Source organism: Prinia subflava, chromosome 9 (genome assembly GCF_021018805.1).
Source record: "Prinia subflava isolate CZ2003 ecotype Zambia chromosome 9, Cam_Psub_1.2, whole genome shotgun sequence".
Taxonomy (NCBI): Eukaryota; Metazoa; Chordata; class Aves; order Passeriformes; family Cisticolidae; genus Prinia; species Prinia subflava.
This window is the reverse complement of record NC_086255.1, coordinates 24,351,736-24,373,596: the sequence shown is the minus strand read 5'-3', so window position 1 is coordinate 24,373,596 and position 21,861 is coordinate 24,351,736. Positions and strand designations below refer to the sequence as shown.

Sequence of the window (21,861 nt, the reverse complement as noted above, 5' to 3'; positions counted from 1 at the left end):
AGGTACATTGCAGTTGGTTTTGCAGAAAACTAAGCTCTTCCAAACATTTGTTCAGTGCAGGATAGAGCAGAGTAACATTTCTGGTATTTCTGTGTCGTGCACTCACATGGGGCCTCCCAGTCACCTGCTGTTCACTTCACCCTCTGCCTTCCAACTCCACTCACCCTCACTGCAGCACAGCAGTTTCTGCTGCACCACCTCTATTTTCTATGTATCTGCCCAGACCAAGCAGGAACTTAGTCCATTGCTAAATCATCTGTTCCCAACACTCCATTTCCTAAGGCCACATTTGTCTCTTGATCTGATTTGACAAGAATAGTGATTTGTGATTGAAGTCAGCAACCACAGTACTGTTAAGAGTGAACAGAAGAGCTGTCAGGCAGGGGCTCCCTCCTCTCTCAGCTGTGATTATCCAAGATGATACGCAAAACCTTCCCTCCAGCTTTCAGTAGGCTCCTTGCAAACAATGTAGCAAATGAGGGCTATTATGTTTTCCTTTTAACACAGCTCTTCTTCCTCCTACTCTCTTCTTTTCCTCCTCCAAACCCATCCATCCCAGAAGTCTCAGCTGTAAAACTCAATTTCATCTCTTGAAAGACAGTCAGACTGGACACATCATTCAGAGGTTTTTGCCTTTCACCAATGCTTTGTTTGCTGGAACATAATATGAAAGTTGCTGCCACACAATGCCACCATCTTCCTAAAATACTGGCTTGTCAAACCAGGGTAAGCAGCAGATCAGAACTACCAACTTTATCTGGTTAATAGCAATTACTTCTTTTAAACTAGGTGGAACTCCAAGTTTATCTAAGAATGAGTTTTGTATAGTTTGACAAGGTTTTTTTCCAAGTGCTTTGCCTATAATGGAGAAAACGGTTTAGATATACAGTGCCAAAGGTCATAAGATATCCCAAACAGACTATTAAGTTACACTTGATTTTGATTTAATACAAAGCACACCTAATTCTACCCAGAACAAATCAAGCTGCTTACCAATTGCTGCTCCACAGGAGGTGGTATATCTTGGTTGGCATAGACAATAGCAGGATTGTAAAGGCTGAATACCACAGGATAGAAAACCTTTTTCCCTGGAAGTCAAAAGGTAATTGTTAACTCACTGTGGGCATGCTTTCTGAAGGCAAAAAGAAACCAGAAACACTCTTTTTATGGAAAATATTACCTATTAGACATCTAGTGGAAATAAATAAAAACAAGCTCTAGCTGCTAAGATTTCACCTAGGAAGTCTCTAACATCTAGTGGGGCAGAGCCCATAGGATTAAAAAAAAACGTATGTATGCATTATTATATATTATATATATATATTACACTTGATTTACATTTATAGAGTTATACATGCTTATATAAATTATTAGATGTCTCAGTACCCTTCTAGGTGACTGAAAAATTCCTTCAATAATGATACATAGCAAAACTAAAAAATAATCAAATCCAGGTGACACCTTGCATTGCTGAGTTTTATGAACTGGTCTCTTTCCATAAAAACATAAAAGCAGGTACATCCAGGATATCCTGCAAGGGCATCAAGCATCATGAGAATCTGACTATGCTTAGTGAGGAGCATTTTCAGATCTCATTTGAAACAAGGGTGACAAACTGCCAGTACAAATTTCAAGCAGTCTCTTGAACTCTGTTTCTTGTTAAAGCTCACAAAATAATCCTCTCCAAAGTTTTTCCAATTATTTATACAATTTGTTTCATGAATTACAGAGACAGACAGAAACAAAAGAAAAAGCAAGAAACAGAACCCAAATATCTGGCTTCTGAAGAATTTTCTTGCCTGTTTGTTAAAGATAGAAAGAAAAAAGGTATCTATTGATTCCAAATTAACATTTGGAGAAAATAGTTTCTGACTGCAACAAATTTGAAACAAGAGTAAGCATTAACAAAAGAACCCAAACACAGTTTGACAGGAGGAGGTCTTCAGCAGCATGCTGCTTGTTAACTCAAGAAAGCTTTCACTTCTTGGCAGAAACTTGTAGAACAAGCAAGAGTCATACAAACTTAAGAAAAACAATCAGAATATTTCATAGCTTGGGATGGAACAGTGGGACATTTGCTCAGTGTCCACAAGGAGCACACTGTAGCTCTACTGAAAAACATTCCCATGTGACATGTCTTGGCCATACGCATGTGAGAAGAGATAAACCAAACTTGTTAAGAGATTTCAGCATAACAAAAATCATCTTCCACTGGAGAGCATTACACAGAGCTTTGTTATACAGATTTACATGCAGTCTAACTGTTAAAGCAACTGAATGTCCACTTTCTTTCAGACAACTAAATCTTAAGAAAACACGAAAATTATACATGTAGTACAAAAAAAGACAATGTGTTCTTCAAAAAAGCTACACTAAGGTGGAAGATATTTTTCAGTCTAAATATTATTGCCTTTTTGTGCAGAGTGTGATTCATTTTCCAGGGTGTGTGGTACTGAACAAGCTCCAGCACTCTAGCTGAGTTTTCTTTGTTTCCTACATGCTCAGCACAGGTCAGCTGAAGTCAAGCACGGTGACAAGGCTCTGTTCCAGCAACAGCAAGGGAACATACCGGGCTCAGCGTTTAAGCGACAGCTGTTGAGGAATTCGGCTGTGAAATAAACATCAACATCACAGAAGAACATCAGGACCTCGCCCTTCTCCCAGGCTCGGGCACCCATGTCAAGTCCTCGGCCTCGGTTAAATTCCTCATTCAGAGAGACAAGTGTGTAATTGTGGAAGTCAGTTTCTCTACAAGAAAAACAGAGCCAAACCCAAAATAAATCTGTGGGGAGGGGCAGAGGGACCATTTGTAGTTTTCTTAACATTTTACAGGAATTTCATTCCAGAAATCTAAAAAGAAAAACAGTTATATGATCACAGTGAGAAAACAAAAACTCTTACACTTAGTTGTCTATTTTAATTTTAAAACTTGTAAAATGATAGAAACCAGTCTTACTTTATAACTTCATTTTGTGTTTAATCATTCAGACAGATTAAAAGGCCTTTTGTTAACTGACATGAATTAAAATGCTCTCCTGAATTACAATGGCATCTAAAATTTGTCCCCACAAACCAAGAAGTCCTGACTAACAGAGAAATATCTGTCTCCACCAGCTCAGAGAAGAGGGCAAACAGGAAGCCAGAGCCCTGGCATCATCAGACTCACGGGGCAAAGGCCATCTGTGTGTTGGTGCCACCATAACCCAGGCACTTTGCTTCTCCTCACTGTTTACAGTAGCACACATGCCTGTACTCACAGCAAAAGAGGGAAGGAGCAGCCAAAGGAGAATGGAAACACACTCAGAGAACATCTTCAAGCAAAGTTGTGTCTACTTCAGAGACACTTCAGAGCACAGTGCTTGAAGAGAACAGGCTGAAGATATTAACAGCAGTGCCACTAAAAGGATACAGAACCAGTGCCCAGTGAGGCTGCAGCACTGACTCAGTGCTCTGAGGGACATCACAGGGAGCAGGGCAGGCCGCAGAGGCCGCAGTGTGGAGGGGTGCAGCACATGGCAGGTGCTAGAGAGACTGCAGCAAACAAGGCAGAAATCCTCTCCTCCCTGCCTGCCTGCACATGCCAGGCCAGCTCTCCATCACATGCTCCAAGCTGGTGACAAAGCACCCTGTGTGTAATCTCTGCCATGGAGAGGAGCCTGGCCAGCAGCACGAGACAGGGATCACACGAGAGCTCAAGGGGAACAGGCTCCCAGCTCAGGGATCAGTGCAGGAGCTCAGGCAGTGAAGGAGCCCTTTGGCTGCAGGGTAAAGGATGCTGGCACCTGTCCCATCTCTCTGGAGCAAAAACTGTGAAAGACACATCTGGGAATTTTACGTCCACACTGATGCAATGCTACTGCTGAGACAGCCATGTTGAACCATGCTTAAAGTTATTTTACAGCTGAGAGTAAGTACAGGCCTACTTTGACTACTACATTTCTCTTCCTTATCATTAAATAAAATTGTTTCTCCAGTGAAGTAACTATTAAAATGTACATCCCAGTTCAAAAGAACTTAACACTCTAATCCATCTGTTAGCATAACTGAACATCCACTGCAAAACTCACCCCTGCTGTTTTTTGGACTGTCAGATAGAAACCTCAAAGTCTTTTCTGGCTACAACTTGATTTTTAGTAGTCTTCAGGAAACTTTTGCAACCTAAGCTGTAAAATGGCAACCATAAATAGTGTACAGTAAATAAGTAATAAATTTCCTAGTAACCCATAATGGAGTATAAACTTTATTTGGTTTATTTCTTCATTCTTTTAAAAAAACTTTTAAAAATGCTAATCAGTATTGTTTGTACTAACTGATGTTGGATTGGTACACTTACCTAGCTACAGATTCTAGGATGCTTTTTACTTCTGATAGACCATCTTGTCCAAAGTACACCACTGTGAGGTGAACACGCTTATCCTGATGAATACACACATCCCTACAAGCACAAAGATAAACTGATATTAGTAATTACTTGCAACACAACAAAAAACTTCAGGTACTTAAATGCTACTACATTGAAAAGTATTAGCTGATTGAAGTATTCTGGGGAAGCATCAAATGGCTTCACAGAAAACAAGGAAAGATGTTTTACCCTCTTCTTCCCCATCTTACCCGTTTAAATCAGAAGGTTCCAATACTGTGTGTCACATTCCAATACCTTATTTTATAAACAGGCACTCTACAACTGATGTAAATACAAAAATTATGTTCAAGAACATCTGTGTCCAGGTTCACAGTGACTCTGACATTTGGTCATTTTGCTGCCATTCAAGAACCTCTTAAGACCTTTTGGGAATGTTTTTTCCATACAGTAAGTTCCATTACAAACATCCCAAGGCAGTTGCACACAATGTTGGGATCATTAGCTCTGTTGCAATCAACCAGAACAGGAATTCATTTTGAAAAGGAAACAAAATACTGAAAATCAGCAACATAGCTCACTATATAATCTCATGCACGTACCTAAAGTTTTGCATAAATTGTGCAAATGCCTCAGTTCTTCCAGCAAGAGGAACAATAACGTTAATGATCGACCTAGAAATATCGACCGTTTCGCTCTTCACTTTCATGAGGGGTCCAAAGGGTCGGAACAAGGTGACATGCCTGTACTCCATGCCATCCATCTTCTTATAAAACAGCTCATACTGTGTCCCCTTATCTCTTTCTGTACGATAGTAACCTGAAGAATAAGTCACACAAGTAATATGTAAAGTCAAAGATCCCAGCAGTTGTATTTCAGAACACTGATTTTCCTAAGAACTAAAGAAGGGGTGCAAAGCTTCTGGGTTTCTCCTAAAAATATCTGAAATTTCCACAACTGTTATTAATCACAATCACCCTTCTACCATTTTAGATCAAACCTGAGAAACAATCCCAGATGAACTCCAGCTTCCCCTGCTTCTTACAGACAACGGGTTTCATGGTCCTATGCCAACTTCTCCAACAGAATTAAAAATTGGGTCTTCCCAACAAAAAGGGAATTCAGCTATTTGCTACAGAAAAGGATGGCTGAAATCTAATATTATCTGCTCTTAAGCCTTTCCTTAAGAATCTCGCCCTAAGTTAGTCCACAGTAAAATCTGAGATCATCTGGCCAGTAATCAACACAAGAAAAGCCACGATTTGTTCTGTGGGCAGAACAGATGACAGTAACTTGCTTGACAAAGTTTGCAAAATCTGACATGTGGTATATAAACAAAACAACTGTGTGATAATGCTGGAATGCTTTTAAATTATTTTCACTGCTGACCAGTAGTTAATGCTTTCTATCTGATAAATAAGTGCTATTTTACTACACCCATGGTCTTCTAAGGACATAGGCAGATGTTTTCATGTGTTTTCTGTCACACTTTAGGACAACAATGCTACAGAAACTATCTGTAGCATCTATCTATATCAGGACTATCTGTTGGGAGATATTTTACTCCTAATGCGCAGAAAAAAACCTGTCCCTTTCTCCCTCTAACTCAAGGACCATCACGGAAGGAAGTTAAACCAACAGACTCTAATTTTACATAGGAAAGGACTGAGGCTCATCTGTGGTTTTGACTATACTATGTTCTGTGTTGCTAATTCCATATCTATGCTGAACTGAGAGTAAGAAATGATGACAGGAAAAACCCTCCAACAAAAATGTTTTATGTTCATCCCATCTCTGCTCTCCCCTCCCCAGCAAGGAAAAGACGTATTATCCGCAAAAACCACAAGCTTTAACATGAACTAGCATTACATTCCAGTTAAGTGGCCACCCAGACCATAGAGAAAGTTACAAACAGCTGCATTTTCCCAAGTATGATGCACACCCCTGCCCTCACACAAAGCATTTCCATTCACCTGCCTGCCCTGATCTGCCCCTTCTCCACACCAGTCTCCTCAGCAGCTGAAATCCTTCCCAGGCCTCCCACCCAGCTGCTGGCAGGGCACAGAGTGGACAAGCCATACTGATGACACAAAAATTTCTCTTTTGTACCCAGCTTTGATAGTGTCCTTTTTTTGCAACTGAAATCAACACCGGACAAAGTAGGTGAAGCAAGCAGCTCTCAATCTTCACATTTATGCCTTTGTCAACACAGAGATGCATGAAGTATGCACCACATTTCAATGCTTATTTCCAAATCATTATTGATTAGGAGCACTGAAAATGGTGTTTGAAACAACGAAACTCCACAGTGCTGGCTGTCAGAAGCAGCAGAAGGTCTTAAATCCCTCTCAACCCTTTTCCATTGCAACCCTCTGTGCTGCACTGCAGCTTGAAAACAGCATCTTGGTTAATGGAGCAGCTGATGCACCACGGTGCTTGCACATCACCCTTTCATGTAACAGACAGCAAATACTTTGTACCAGGACTCCTGGAGAAAGTAACATTCAATATTTTATATTTTATTCCTTCCTCTACTATCCAATAGCTGTTTAAAGATAAAAATACCATTTACAACATAAGTGAGGTTTTTAAAAGCATATCAGCTGCCAATAGCTTATCTTTAATCAAATGATAAGCTCAGATGTCAGTCTACAAAAGAAGGCTGTAGTACAGAATAAAAGTTTCTATATTAATTAAAAAAAAACCCCAAAAGTAAAACCCACTGCTGTAACTTCATAAAAACCTGAATATGCAAATTCAAATCTGAATAATGCCTTGCCAACACTCACATGTTGAAATACAAGATTCCAAACTTCTGAATCTCAACATGCTACTAGAGCCACACTTCTTTTAAATAGTACATACTCCTCAAGTTATTCTCCTTGCTATGAGCTAGCTTCTTGCTAATCTACTAATTTGGATACTTTTATGGGACTAAAGTTTCTAAACACAGAAGGCAGATTTGAGAACAGCCAGAAAAAGAAGCCACATCTGGTTTACTTCTTAGTGTATTCAGGTTTTTAACACTTGGAACTGACTCATTTAATAAAACCTGTTATCTCACCTTCCAACTAGCATACACTGGCTGCCATCCAAAATAGAACTCCACAAGCAAAGAGGTAAAAAGCAGCAGAAATAATTTAACAGTTGCTATTCCTGGTCCATGAAGCTTTACTGCTTTTGCAGAAGGTTCTGTTTCTCACCAAACGAATTAAACATTCGTTTAATAAACCGGGGATCAGTTACTACCAAAGCCAAAAAGCTGTTCTTCTATTGCCTTGAATATTACTCGCTTTACAACTACCAGGAAAGCGTTTGGTCTATGGAATTTAAGATGTATGACCTGGTTCTCTTGGTGTGTATTAGAATTCTCCACTACAGTTCCCAGGACAGTGCCCAGTTTCTGGTCTCATGCTGCACACATGGCAGGGGTTGCTTGCATGACAAACTGTTCTACCTGTTGTGATCTGCTCTGTAGAACTCTCACACTGTTCTATGGATTTCAAGCACTTGGAAGCGTGCAGCATGGGAATAAAGCATTTTCACACGCCAAGGATGGGCAGGGAATCTTCCTTTTGATGACAGCCTAAAGAAAGTTTCTAGACTTTGCCCAGTTCCAATTGGAAACACAGGAGAAATGGATCCAAAAAGCACTGCTAGACATTCAACAACAAGACCTTTATTAGCGATTTGCTAACTGCTAATTAGCTTCTGAAAACATGCTGGTGCTTCTATTTTCCAAAGGTTCATTTTAAATGTTTGTGCAATGGAAGAGCATTTAATCTCTTGATTAAGAAAGCCAATTACACTGATAAATGTAAACCCAAATAAGCCAGTTACACTGATAGTGAAGTGTGTCTATGAAGGCTCCTCAAGGCTTCTCTATCAGCATTCAAGACTCAATGTCACAGGCTTCTGGAGAAAGGGAACAGAGGTAATACTATTATCTCCTCTGAATTACTCTCCATTTCTCAATATTATCAAATACTGATCTCAAAGAAATCCATTTTTAATGGAGGACTACTTTAGAACGTGCAGTTCAGCAATTAGGTCCATTGGTCAGAATCCTAAATCCATTCATTTGTGAAAATATGTAAAATTGCATCTCTTATCCTCTCCAGGGATACTCTTATCCATGGGGAATAGGATACTCTTGTTTCTCATACACTTAGATCTAATATAAACACTAAGAAAAAACCAACAACTTCAAAGTGTTTCTCCAACAGCATCTGCAGAACAAGACTTTTTTTCAGGTCAGATTTTTGTTGTTAATGTTAGAATTCTGGAAGTTTCATTATGAGCTGTTGCAAAGGAAAACAGGTACAGCAAACTGAGCTGAGAAATTTGTTGGTTTTCTATTTATCAGTAGAACGAGTCAACTGAATTTTGTGAAAAATAATTTGAAGTTTTCAGAAAGCATCTTTGTAGTGGAATTATACACTTAGAAATTTTTTTCTTTTTTACTTAGTGTTATTGCTCAAAGCCTGCACATAACCATGACGTGGCTTGTGGCAGCTCTGCCTTTTCACAATTCCAAAGCAGATTTGGATCATCGCTCTGTCTTGCAACACTAAAATAACATCAGTTCAGAAAACACTTGGCCAGAGTGCTCCCTGTTGTGGATACAGCTTCCTTGCACCAGCGGTAGAAGACAGAACATCTTCGTGCAGAGCCCACAGAGGCTGAACATGCAGCAAGGCAGCTGCAGGAACAGTTAAATCGAGGACACAGAGCAAAAATGCAGAGTGGCAACAATAAAACTGGCATCCATCAGCAAGTATTTGGAACTTTTTTTGCCTGCACAGTATTAAGAGTAATAAAAATCAGTAGATTCAGACTACCATGAGTATTTTGGCTAATTAGGTGTATTTTTTCAGAAAAAAGTTTATTTTGGAAAGTGGTATTTATAAAATAGAAAGCATATGAATTTTAAATTCAAGTTAATAGTATTTGTTGTCTCAAGTTACTCCAATATAGATAAATTCTAAAACACAGTGAGAAACAAAAAATTCTCCATGTTTTTTTCAAATGAAGACAATTATATTTCACTGACTGGGCACCAGAGGCAACATAAATGCTGGGAGAGAACTTCAGACATATTCACCAGACATTCAAATACACCATTAAGTAAAATCATCTACAAGAAAAGATACTCTAAACTTATTTAAACAGTAACCAAATTCTCTAAGAAGAGAATACCTGAAAGTACATATCACAAAAAAATTACATGGTTCAAAAGTTTAGTCTACTATTTCACAAGTCTAGGAAAATAGTAGACATAATTCCCAGAACAAAATACTGACCTATAGAAAAATGGCCTGTTGAGGTAAAAAGCTAGAAGATTAGAAAATGCCTATTTCTTGTGGCACAGTTCTGTGGCTAAATTTTTGTATATAGATATGCAGTAGTTTTGAGGAAAAAAATCCTAAAAATCATACAGTAAAATCAACTTATCTGTAGTGAGCATAAAACATGATGGTTATGTATTAAGTAATGCAGCATCATGTTTTCTCTTTTGTCCCAGAAGTAAAAAAAAAAATTATCCACACACCAAGTTTCTCAGCTTCCAGTTTCAAATTGCACTATACTCTAGTTTTGGACACAAACCACATTCTACAGAATAATTACCATCTGAAGAGGATCTAGAACTTAAATTGTTTGCTTCAACTGGAACATTTAAAAAACTGTTTCTCTAAATGAGCAACACTAACCCATCAGAAATTTTGATGTGCTCTTGGGACAGCTACAGGACCTGTTGTGACTTCAGCTGACACACAAGTCTGTACACAGGTTAGGACAGCTTGAGGGAGTAGTATTTCATAAATAGGACAGCATTAGCTTTCCAGCTGGCCTTCCATCAAAGGGGATGCCCAGCACTGGGGGCAGAGTGCTAGAGCCTGTCCACGGGGCTGCAGGGCGAGGGACCTGCACGTACCAGCACCGGCTGGGTCTGCCTCTTACCCCTGGGTTTTGGAAAAACAGGGGTGGGGAAGAATATGCTAACATTCAAAAGCTGCCTTGTTCTGCTGGCTCAATTAGACAGTAGTATTTGCACATAAAAACCCACAGAATACCCACACAGCCCACAACTTCTGTCTGCAGAAAGATACTAATAGATATAGATAACGCTATGGCTGGTTGCTAACATGCCCATATGCAGCATGAAAGACTTGTCTTTCCCTATAGTTCCTGTAACCCTGTGTTTGAAGTTACTGTTTTTACAGCAATAGGAAATTAGTTTGATTTCCAAAAACAAATACTGGTGTGAACGAAGCAGAGGTATAAGAAGTTTAATTCTAAGGTCCTAAAACTACTGCTTTCTTGAATGTCTGTCATTACAGTACACTAAAAAATCAACAGCTATTTGTCACAGTAAAATAAAAATCCACTAGAGTATGAGCAGTATCTAAAACAGCAATGGAAAAACACCTGAATACTTAATGCGGAAATAAAGTGCAAGATTGACTACCCCTGGAAAAAATAAGAGGGTTTTAAATGAGAACTGTACTAGGAGCCCAACACAGGCTGTGCTGCATTGACCCAGCTGAGTGGAGTCCATGCCCTGCACCACCTTCTGGAATGAAAGGGAGTACCTGCATCAAACTTTAAACACAGTAGCTGTTAAAAGCAGAGACTTTTTGCACTACAAACCAATTACATCTTCTGAGACTAAAAAAAACCCCCATTATTTCAAGGCCAATGGTATCTTTCTCCAGCATGTTTGCTTAATAATATAGACATCAGTACTTACTCCAGAATCCCTCCTCCCGTAATGGTCTTATAACATGGTTCACCTTTTGGTTTTTAGTAGTAGCATGAACTGTATTTAATACTGTTAAGTATAAAGAAGAAGTACTAGGGCAGTTTTTGATAATACTTATCTTCATTGCATGAGACCATACCCTGAAAGCCACCTGTTACAGGATTTGTCACTACTGCATTTTTTAGGGGCCATAGTGTTGAAAATTTAACTGCTACATATGCCTTTTTTGTAATATGTGTTCTGCAATTAAACTTACAGGCACTGAGACAAAACTGAAGGGAGAACAAGAGAACAGTTCAAGGCTGCACAGCTTAGCAGACCCCATAACTGTTATACCATGAAAGGTCAATTCAGGACACCAAGTTCCTCAGGTGACAGGCCCAGAACACAGCCTACCTCTCCCTTCAGTATGACTGTGAAAGTTAAATGCCTGAGCATTAACTAAAAGTGCCACAGAGATAGATGAATCAAGAAAAAACATGTAGCTTCATATTGGATTGCTTAACTAGAGAGATGAATCAATTTCTCCCTCCCACTGCCATCAGTTTCACTGCAAGTTTTTGAGTTATTTAGTACCTCAAGCTGCTGTGTCACACTGACTTTGGCTACAATCAAATTTGAATGCATCTGTATTTTAAGCAGATACAGTTTCCCCCGTACACCTCTTGTGGTGAGCCCTTCTGAAATGCAGGTTACTCCACTAAAAACACAAGGTAATGAGGCAGTAATATTCTCAGCATCAGAAATAAAGGTTCTTATTGTGCAATTACTCTTCAAGACTCTATCCAAGTAGGTAAAACACCTAAAAGTACAAATACTATTAAATTAAATGCCTGTTGTGACATTCTGCTAAAGGGATAGGAAGTAAGTAAACATACCTTCTACAAAATCATTTTCACTATACAGCTGTCTATCTCCTACTCCATCATCTTCATCTTGTCCATCTTCTTCATCTGGATTATTGATAACTTCTAGGCCAGCCTCAATAACTTCCACCAACTCATCTCGTTTATCCTTTCTAACAGGTTTCTCTTCTGGATGCCGAGTGAGCCCCATCTCCAGCTGGAATACTTTCATGGACGTAAAGCTTTCAAAAGGAATGACTCCATACTCACTAGGCAGTTTGGCCCCCACGCTCACCTCAGCTTTGTCAATCTGGGAATGAAGAAACTCTAGGAGATCGTTGGATGTTTGCTCTTTGGTGCCCTGGTAGTTCATACCATTGACCTTCGGGCTCTTTTTCTCCTGCAGGGACTTCAATTTGTCACTCATTTCCTGAAGCTCTTGCTTTAGCTGGGCAATCTGACGTTTCAGACTGGTAGCTCGGTTTTGATAATGTTCTTCTTGTTCCTGCAAGAGAGCTTGATAGTATTCTTTACCCATGCTTTCACCTACGACACCAGGCAGAGATCCATTGCCATCTGTTTGTGGGGCACACTCCAGCAAATACATGAGCAGGACTAAACTGAACAGTAATGCAAGGCCCACCAATAGCCAACGAGTCCTGGCTTGAATTACTAAGCCTCTTCTGGGCATTCTCATATTATTTCTATTTCCAAACCTAAAAGATGACTTATCTGCTCTTGCTTTCCAGGGGACATCACCCAGACTTCAAATCTTAGAAAAAGAGAGAATACACAACTGCAATAACTACTACAAGTTCTGGTAACATAGCTGATGAGCAGTTTCCAAGCTTTGCCTCAATCAGGTGTCATTGCAGAGACGTACATCTGAGGTTCCTGTGTCATCCATAACCATCAACTGTAAGTCTGCTTGACGCCATACAATTTGTTCAGGATTTCCTACCCCAAACAAAAAAAACCTGCAAAGGGGGAGGAGGATGCAAGACACCAGCAAGGAATCATATTTCCATTTCCTAACTGTGCTTTAGTTGAAGGGGCTAAGCTTATTCGAAGTTTTGTGAGGGAAATCTGCAAAAGTAATTTTGTAGGTCTTGAATAGACAGCAATTTTTCCCCCCCACTACGTGTGAGAGCAAGCTACAATTTAGTAATAGTAATTTTCATTGGCTAGTCTTGCTTTTCCTCCGGCACTAGAGTATTTTATTCCACTTCCTCTCCTTTCCTTGGAATCTGTGGTTTGAGTCAGCAAAACGAAGATAGAACCTAAAATTAAAAGAAAGGCGCATATTAGAACTACGGAGCAGACAATCATTTGAGACACACATGAACAAAGTTCTGACACAGGCATGCAAAAGACTGCTGGTGGAAGGAGTGAGAAAAGGAGAAAGAAAAAACATTTCTTTCCTTTGCATTACCCATCAGCAACTCCCTTTGACACAGTGTCTGGAAAATAGTAATATGGGCAGTCCAATAAAATGCATTTGTCACACAGCTAGCCAAAGCAGTAATGGTTCTTCTAGTCTCACCACGGTTTATTTCACATTTGTTTTAACTCCCCCATTCCTTCTTGGGTTTTTTCTTTTGTTTTACTCTGTGGGAGGGAAAAGAAGATACCAACAAACCCCATTCCTTTCCTAGTCCTAAAAAAAAAAAATCCATTAACTATTTTGAAGCAGCAGAAGCTTGCTTGCCTTTTCATTTGCTTTTACTTTAAGTAAATACCTTTCAGGGTATAACTGTTCACTCATGAATAAAGTATTATAGATTTAAATATCAAAGTCTACAGAAACCGCATTTCAGATTAAGTCAAAGTCAACAGAAATTAAAATTCAAACGCCAATCCCTGATTGATGAAAAGGATCCTGATATTATCCACTCACTAATTTTTCCATCTTCTGATATGGTTAGGCCAGCATGAAGAAGCAGTGACCATCTGCATGGGTCACATTCTTATGTGGCTGACCAAACCAGCCTAGAGGGAAAGACCAGAGAAACAGACCACAGTTGTGCAAGAGGGGGATACCAAAAATCCTACTCAGCATTGAGAGTCAGCTAAACATTTTATGGGCCTCTTCAATGTCAGCATGAAAAACTAAGAAGTAAGCTCAATGCACATTAGTCTACTTTCAATATTAATAAAATACTTTCATTTATAATTTGCTTGTATAAAATAAGTGAAGCTCATTAAAATTTATCCAGGGACTTATTAGCTCTACATCCATTTTGAGTGTGTTATGCAATTATGGTTTGGGGGAAGCTCTGAGACTCCCAGTTTAGTTTCACTATCCTTATGAGACTACAAAAACATTGCTCCCTCCCATACTCCTCCTGTATGGGTTAGACAGACTTGTTTGGCACTGCCAGGTGCCTCCCAGCCCACCTTGTGCTGACCCTGCCAGTCAGTCAGGGTGCCCCATGTGTTTACAGCAAACACCTGGCACTGTCTCCCCAGTTGTGTCTTTGACACTCCTCCCTTCCCATTCAGCTTCCAGCACTGGGATACTGCTCCTGTGCGAATCAGGTACCTCTGAGCAGTGGCATCATCATATTCAGCATCTTCACTTGCAAGAAAGCTCCAGTTACAGGGCCTGAAAGATTAAATGACTTATCCACACCACCAGCACCACTGCCTGCCACAGCTGACCCAAAGTTTGCAGGCATATCATGCACACCAAGTTTGGCAAGAGCTGCACACCTTGGAGTTGTCTGGCTGAAGTCTATAGGACTGCTTGAAATATGTTTTATCTGTAGTCCTAAAGTTCCTGTTAATGAATAATTTACATACATTATGTAGAAATTGTTAATACAGCACATTAAAGGCAATTGCTTATCTGAAACTGAAGCTTTTGGAACTCACAGAAAGCTACCAGAGACTTTGATACAAAATAAGTAATAGTTTTATCAGCTGAACACTAGATAACATCCCTTCAAGTGCAGACAAGCCAGAAGTTAGTCACTCCTCACTGCACAAACATAACTTTATATAAAAGCAAGTTGAATGCCTATAAAGAGTGATCAACACCAGATGTATCCTCAGACTGCTGACTGGTGTCCAGATGTGATGAATCAAGGGAGACAGAAGAAAAAATCCACAGGATAAAACCAGTTCGCAGCAATGATACAATATCATCCCAAGCTTTCTTTAGTACAGAGATGACTATAAAATGGTTTTTTACATTTCTTACTAAATTCTTGTTCTGTTAGACTGCAAGAGGTGAAGCCACAATTAATAGCATAAAGAACCATTAATTTCTTTAAACCTCAGTAAATGTTAAACTGTACAAAGCTACTCTGTGCAGAAGCTGACACATCTTCAATCAGTAAAGGCATACTGAAAAATGATCTAACTTGCACAAAGTATCAGTAAATCAAGGCCCAACTATTCTAACTGTTGTTAACTGACAAATAGATACCCCTGAAGATGGAGCATTAGTTCTAGTAGGCTTCTGTAGTCCAATTCTTGCTCCACCAATAAACTGCCCCGTGTTCAACTCTGATGAGTCACTAAGTTTCTTTGGGTCTCATTCACATCTTAGAAGAGGGAGAACAGATCTCCTGATGTGGTGTCAAGAGGACACAACACACCAGGAGATTAAGATCGCCTCAGAGAATAGCAGGGGGCAGTGAGAGAGCTCCTGCTCTTCCTGCCTTTCCTCACTGTGGCCAAACAGACATGGTAATGGTAATGGTTAGCATGGATTAGGGAGGTCAGCAGCCCCTGCAGGGCTCGCTGCTGGCTGTCTGCAGCTCTGTGTTCTTCCCACTGGCCCCTCACCTATTTACAGCACAGGCTCTTTGGGGGAGCGCTGCCCTTGGGGGTGCTCAGGGAGAGATACAATAAGCCACACAATTTCTGAAGCAATGAGAACTACACGAGCTGGGCTGCAAAGAGCTCACTGGTACTTTTACTTCTAGGCTCTAATTACTCCTTCATTAGCTGAAACCCTTTATCTATGGGCTAGTGGCAATCCTATTAACAAGACAGCCTTTTTACAGAGACAGGCATTGCCTATTTATGTTTGACCATTTTTTGCAACACCTTAAAGAACAAGGGGTTTTCCCATTAGAGCTTCACCGTGGTTTTTAAGGGCTGGGAATGTTCATGCAACCAGTTATGTTGAACATTAAAATTTAAAATTGCACATGGAGAGCTGAATGGGTAAGTTAGTTTGCTAAAGCAGTGGAAACTGAGCCAATTGACTTTTTTTTCCTTCAGTATTACTTCTGCTGAAGGAAGTCATCATAAAGGAGTAAGACATTTCATCTTGAATGCTTCAAAGAGTGAGTGAATGCTGTGAGAACCTTCCTTCCTTCTTACCCCACTGGAAAAGGAGGGCCTATAAGCACTCTTATCTTACTATCCTCTCTTCTCAGGGGTGAAAAAAACCCCACCTTGTTTTTGCATATTTACAACCCAAATTTGATATGAATTTGGTCTGGCACAGGCCTATTTTAGGAATTCCAGTAACTAGGCTGTAGAATATGATTACAAGAGAAAGCAGGCTGTGAAACTCCAGAACAAGCAAAAACACATGGGATCCTAAAAATCACAATCAGGAAACTGATTGGGTTACACAGAACATTCTGAAGTTTATAAAAAAGGATAGTAAGATTACCTGATAATAACTAATCACATGTAAGTCCCTGGAATTTCAGTGCTTAAAGATTAAGTTCCAAAATTTAAGTTTAAATTGCACATGCTGGTACTTAACCTCATATCAGTCCTTCAGAACAAGTCTATTTGCAATAGTCTGTATGATCTCTGAAGAATGAGACATCTGAGGCTTATACAATGCTTATGAAGACCTGCAGGTTTTCCAGAGGCACCTGGTTGTTAATTCTTTCTGCGTTTCCAGGGCCTTCTGTATATTCAACAATGGAAATGTTTCTGCTCCTTACAAAAAACGTTCATTGATTCTGAACGCACAAGGGAATAGACCAGCATGCTAATTGAAAATGCTTTACATTTTTTTTATTATATTAGCATTCTGGTTTTGTTCTTTGTTGCAAAGGATGAGTACATCTTTCTGAAGTTGGAAAACATTCACACTTAAGGCAGTGACCTAATTCAGTATGCACTTGGCTTCGTGCCAGACTGTGGGGACATTCCTTGTGTGAGCATGTTTTATTTTAGACATGTCATTTTCATTCAGCATGCCCTAGACGGTCACTGTTTAGCTGCCCATGAAATTCCAGCTAAGAGTTGTTTTATTGTTCATAATTTCACCCAGATGACACAGTTATCCACTGTCTTAAGCCTCCTCCACACATATTTCTCTTCTTGGCAAGTTATACAATGAAAACATATCTCCTCCCTTGCATATTCCCTTATTCTGAAGAACAGTACCTCTGACAACAGAATAGCTTGGAATATTAGAGGAACACTGCGCACATCTTTATCTTCTCCCTTGCTGAAAGCAAACACAAAGCAAGTTGGGCATCTGCTGCAAGTTGGGCAGATGATCTTTGCATAAATCCTGGAGTGAAAAACCTCAAACCATACCTTAAGTACACGTCACATCATCTCTGCTTAGACAGTCTGCTGAGGTATAGCCCCAGAAAAGACAAAAGAATTTGTCCAGGTTTTATTACACAGTTCTACTTGAGCCAGTACCTAAGTCAGACTTGTCAGCTATTAGGAAGAAAGGAAGAGAAAAAAATCCCAAGAATTAATTGCTGAAATTCTCACCCTCTTTACTGACCAAGAAAAATCATCTTTTTATAATTGTGCCAGGTCTTATGCTTTCAGCTATGGCTCCCAAGCACACACACACATGCATTGCTGGATGGGAGAGAAGTTAAAAGCCACTATCAATTTATGGAAAGACAACCTGCATTCAATAAAATCAATAGGAAAGTGAAAATAATCACAAAGTACTTTAGACCTTACCAGTTTCACACTGAATTCTGAAAAATCTGAAAGTATTGCTTGTATCCATTGCAACCACTGCCCACGGTAAATCAATCACATCAAGCACATGCAGCAGCTTATTTTCAACTTTCTGAAAGTCTACAGTATGACACACTGTTCCAATTCATCCCAACACCTCCCTTAGTTGGTAAGCACTGAACTTCAGCTTTACTGCCCACCTCACCTGGTTGACACCAAAAGAAACTCAAGCTACCTCTTGATTTTCATCAGTTTCCTTTCCTCCGCCAAAGCCAGAGTCCCATGGGGGAAACAGGGGGATGATGATGACTGTACACTGACCACTGAGTATCTCACCTCATTTTTAATGGAAAACATGGCAAAAAAAGAACAGTGGTGAACTGTCCACATTATGAACAGCCTGTGATGAATTTTCAAGTGCTTGAGCAGATCTGCAATAGCTAACTTCAGACATTTCTTTAGTTTCCGAATGGGAAGGAAAAGAAAATCATGCCTTTGGCACAAGGGCCATTCTAGAACTCACAGTACACCAGGAATAAGTAGTTCAGGCACAAGAACCATAGGAAAAAGTTACTTCAGTGAAGGGTGCAACAATCACAGGATTTATTACTCAAAAAATAGTATTCTCCATGCAAATGGTTTCTCTTACAAAAAGCAACATTGTTGTTTCGCCAGCAGAAATGCTGTGCTCCAAAATAAAATTAAGACCAAACCTCCACAAATTTCCACTGCCATATTAGAGACTGCAGTATTCAGGGAAGATGTATCAGATTTCTCATCTCCTTTGTTTCATGTGATAGATCAATTCACTCTCAACACAGGGGACAGACAAAATCAATAAGAAACCCTGCCTTTTCCAAGGACTGGATCCTGCTTATTAATTACATCTTTTCAGGATATGCAACTGAAGCAACACACTTTGTACTAACTTCTAAAACACAGAAACACAGAAAAGGCTAGGGTTTCATTTTAATAGCAGTGTTCAATCATCTTAGAAATCAAGAACAATCAAGCGGGCCACGCTCTTTACAGCTTGCCCAAACCCCCTCCTGCAATTTCTGCCTCAGTTTCAAGTTCCCTGGAATGTTTTTCCAACAGCAACACAGGCCATGGGGGCTGCAGAAAGGACCCATCCTGCTCACACACCACACACCCCTTGCCTGCCCCATGTACACGGCCAAAAAAATAAATCAGCTTGCCAAGCTAACAGAATAGGAAATACTCTGGGGTTTATTGCCTCTGTTCTCAGAGAAAGCAAGCAGAAGGTGATATCAAACAACCCAGAAATGGTGGTATTTTTGCCACAACAACACTTGGGAAAAACAGTCAGACTGTCGTCCCTGAAGGAAGTATTAACTGTACTGCAGCGGTTTAAATGCAATTCTTTCATAATCTACTGTGAAATAACAAGGAAAAAGAGCAACCTTTTGGTGAAGCAGTTTTATCTCCTATAAGTGAGACAAGCAAGCAAGTTATCGCTTGTCCTGACATTTGTTGTTCCTAAACAAAACTAAATCCATTACATAGTTAAGTGGACAAATGAAAGAACAGTATTATTCATATTATTTACTTTATAACTAATCCAAAGTAAGCAATGAGCTTATGAATAGAAGTCCTCCTTTGACTTCAGTGAATCCAAAGCAAGTCCAGTTGTCTGGAAAATGCTGAATTAAATTGAAACTTGAAACCCAACCAGCTACACCTTAAGAAAACTGGTCAGTATTATTCCATTTCAGATAAAGCCAGGAAAACAAAAATCAACTCATAGTCACTTTATTGTTTTTATGAAGAGAGACATCTGCTTGGCAAGAAAAAGTAGGTAAAACGTCCTAGGTAGGACCAGCTCAAGGAGTTTCATTTGCTTGCTTGTTTTAAAACTATTATTGAACAGCCGTTATGACGGGCTCTTCCACCTTCAGCTTTCCTATGTGACACAACTTTTCCTATTGCTTATATTATTCAGCTTGTGGGTTTCTGCACTGCTGTTGGTGCTATTCCTCTTTTTAAATTTGGCAAGAAAACCACAAGCTCCAAGTTTGGTGAAGTATGTCTTCTTCCCCTTATTGACAGGAAATTAAAGGAAAAACAGCAGTTTTATATGACTACACTTACTGTACCTACTTTGTTGGTTGCTAGAGTTTAACCTAGAAATAAGAACAGAAGTACAAGAGCTACCTTAGCACAGTTATCAGGGAAGATCTTTTTCCTGGTATTCCCAATCTCTTGTAAGTAATGTTGTTTTTCACATGAACACTAGGCAAGAACCCAGTCTACTTTTACAACAGGCTTTGTTAAACCCTTATTAAGGGCACAGTCCCCATAAGGAGCTGCATAAATTATAACACATCAGAACTTGGGCTCCTGGGCCAGGACACAACATGTGAGCAACCACAGCCAGCAGTCTGTCCACTGAAAGGCAGCAGAGCCTCCCAACAGCCTGTGGAACACTGCACACCCATCCAAAGGAAAAAGACTCTGAAGGACAGCTTCAGCAAAACTAAATCACACTTCTTACAGCAACTGCAGCCTATCCTCAAGGATGCACAGTAGTCTCTATCAGACCACGTGCGGGGAGATGTCTACACTTCTTTCTGTAGGACAGAGCAACAGCTGCAGCAAGAGGCAGACATTAAGACGCCCAGCAATCTTAAAAATGGTAATGCTGTAGGTTGGGCTTTTCTGCACAAAACCCAGCCTGTTTTAGAAGGACAGAAAACCATTTACACTTAGCAACACAAGATCACCTTGAATCAAAGTGAATGAGGAAAGGTGAACTATTCTTTAGGCACCCAAAGTGTCTAAACATCTTAAAAGACCCCAGTTAAATATTTCCCCCACACAAGATAAGCATGCTCCCTCAAATGCAACAGCACAGTAAAACTGGTGATCCCAGCTCACATGGACAGCATTTGCACAGCACACTTACATTCTCACTGATGCCATGGTCTATTTATTAAAACCAATCACTGAGAATGACTGCAGTCATCCACTGTGGAACGGCAGCTGGCAAAACAAGATGAGAATAATGTGGTTTTCTTGCAAATGCTTCACCTGAGTTCCATATTTAACTACATTCTCAGAATCCAGTTGTCTTCTGTTTTCTCAGATCTCTGTCATCTACTTCTCTATATATGGAGATCAAGATAACACAGCTACTGTAACCTAAGCATAGTGAAAATACAAATGCCAACCTATATAAACTCTTGAGCACTTTTTAAAAGCTAATTGGCATTCGAATTCATACATGGAGCCAGTGGAAGACTTCTCACTCTGGGAGGTAAGAATAAAGGTCATGCATCCAGTTTCCTTGTGCTGTAGAGCAAATCTGAAAACACAGCAGAGCAAAACAGATTCTCTCTGAGGCCTTCACAGGTAATTCTCACATGGAGATTTCTTTTTCTTAAGTTATAAAAAGAAGAGATGGAAAAGGACAGTTCATGCCCACAGCACTCTTTCTAACAGTTGCACAGCAAATTGGTCAGTGTTTAAAAAAAAAGTTAGAGACTTAATAATGTGGAGGAGTCAAACTTTTTTTCCATTTTTAAAATTTTTTCCTCTGGTAAGGGTGCCACTGTTTTCAAGGATGTAATATTCCAGACTACGATGCAGCTCTAGCAGTTGAAGTGCAAACAGACAGAAGATAAACTCTCAAGTGCATCCAACTTTCTTAAAAATCCTTTCAAACTGCTATTAATATCCATCTTGAAAACAGAAATGTTTATAGGAAATTTATTTAAATTCAGTTAAAAAGTTTTGTTGGACAACTATGCACCACAGCAATGTTCTCACTGAAATTATGATTTATTGTCAATTTTTTGAGGGTCACCTAGACCAGGGATAATTGTACACAAGCCTCCTCAGTGCAAGTTTGAAGACTCCTGAAGTGACCATTGGAAGATATTTCTGTGCATTTTATCCAAGTGGTAGTTTGACCTGAGAGTTTTAAAATAACAAAAAACAGTTTAAAATACTACTTGATCCAGAAA

The 21,861-nt window shown here is 39.7% G+C and overlaps 1 protein-coding gene across 1 annotated transcript in view; it reads right to left on the bottom strand.

Moving 5' to 3' along the window:
• The window catches only part of CSGALNACT2 (chondroitin sulfate N-acetylgalactosaminyltransferase 2), a 30,713-nt gene that overhangs the window by 1,912 nt on the left and 6,940 nt on the right, over window positions 1-21,861 (bottom strand). The window contains exons 2-6 of the mRNA XM_063405954.1: window positions 12,002-13,248; window positions 4,963-5,179; window positions 4,334-4,435; window positions 2,570-2,748; window positions 994-1,088 (exon numbers count right to left, since the gene is read on the bottom strand). Coding sequence (XP_063262024.1) covers window positions 994-1,088; window positions 2,570-2,748; window positions 4,334-4,435; window positions 4,963-5,179; window positions 12,002-12,665 — 1,257 coding nt within the window. The 5' untranslated portion in view covers window positions 12,666-13,248. The remainder of the gene's footprint in view (window positions 1-993; window positions 1,089-2,569; window positions 2,749-4,333; window positions 4,436-4,962; window positions 5,180-12,001; window positions 13,249-21,861) is intronic.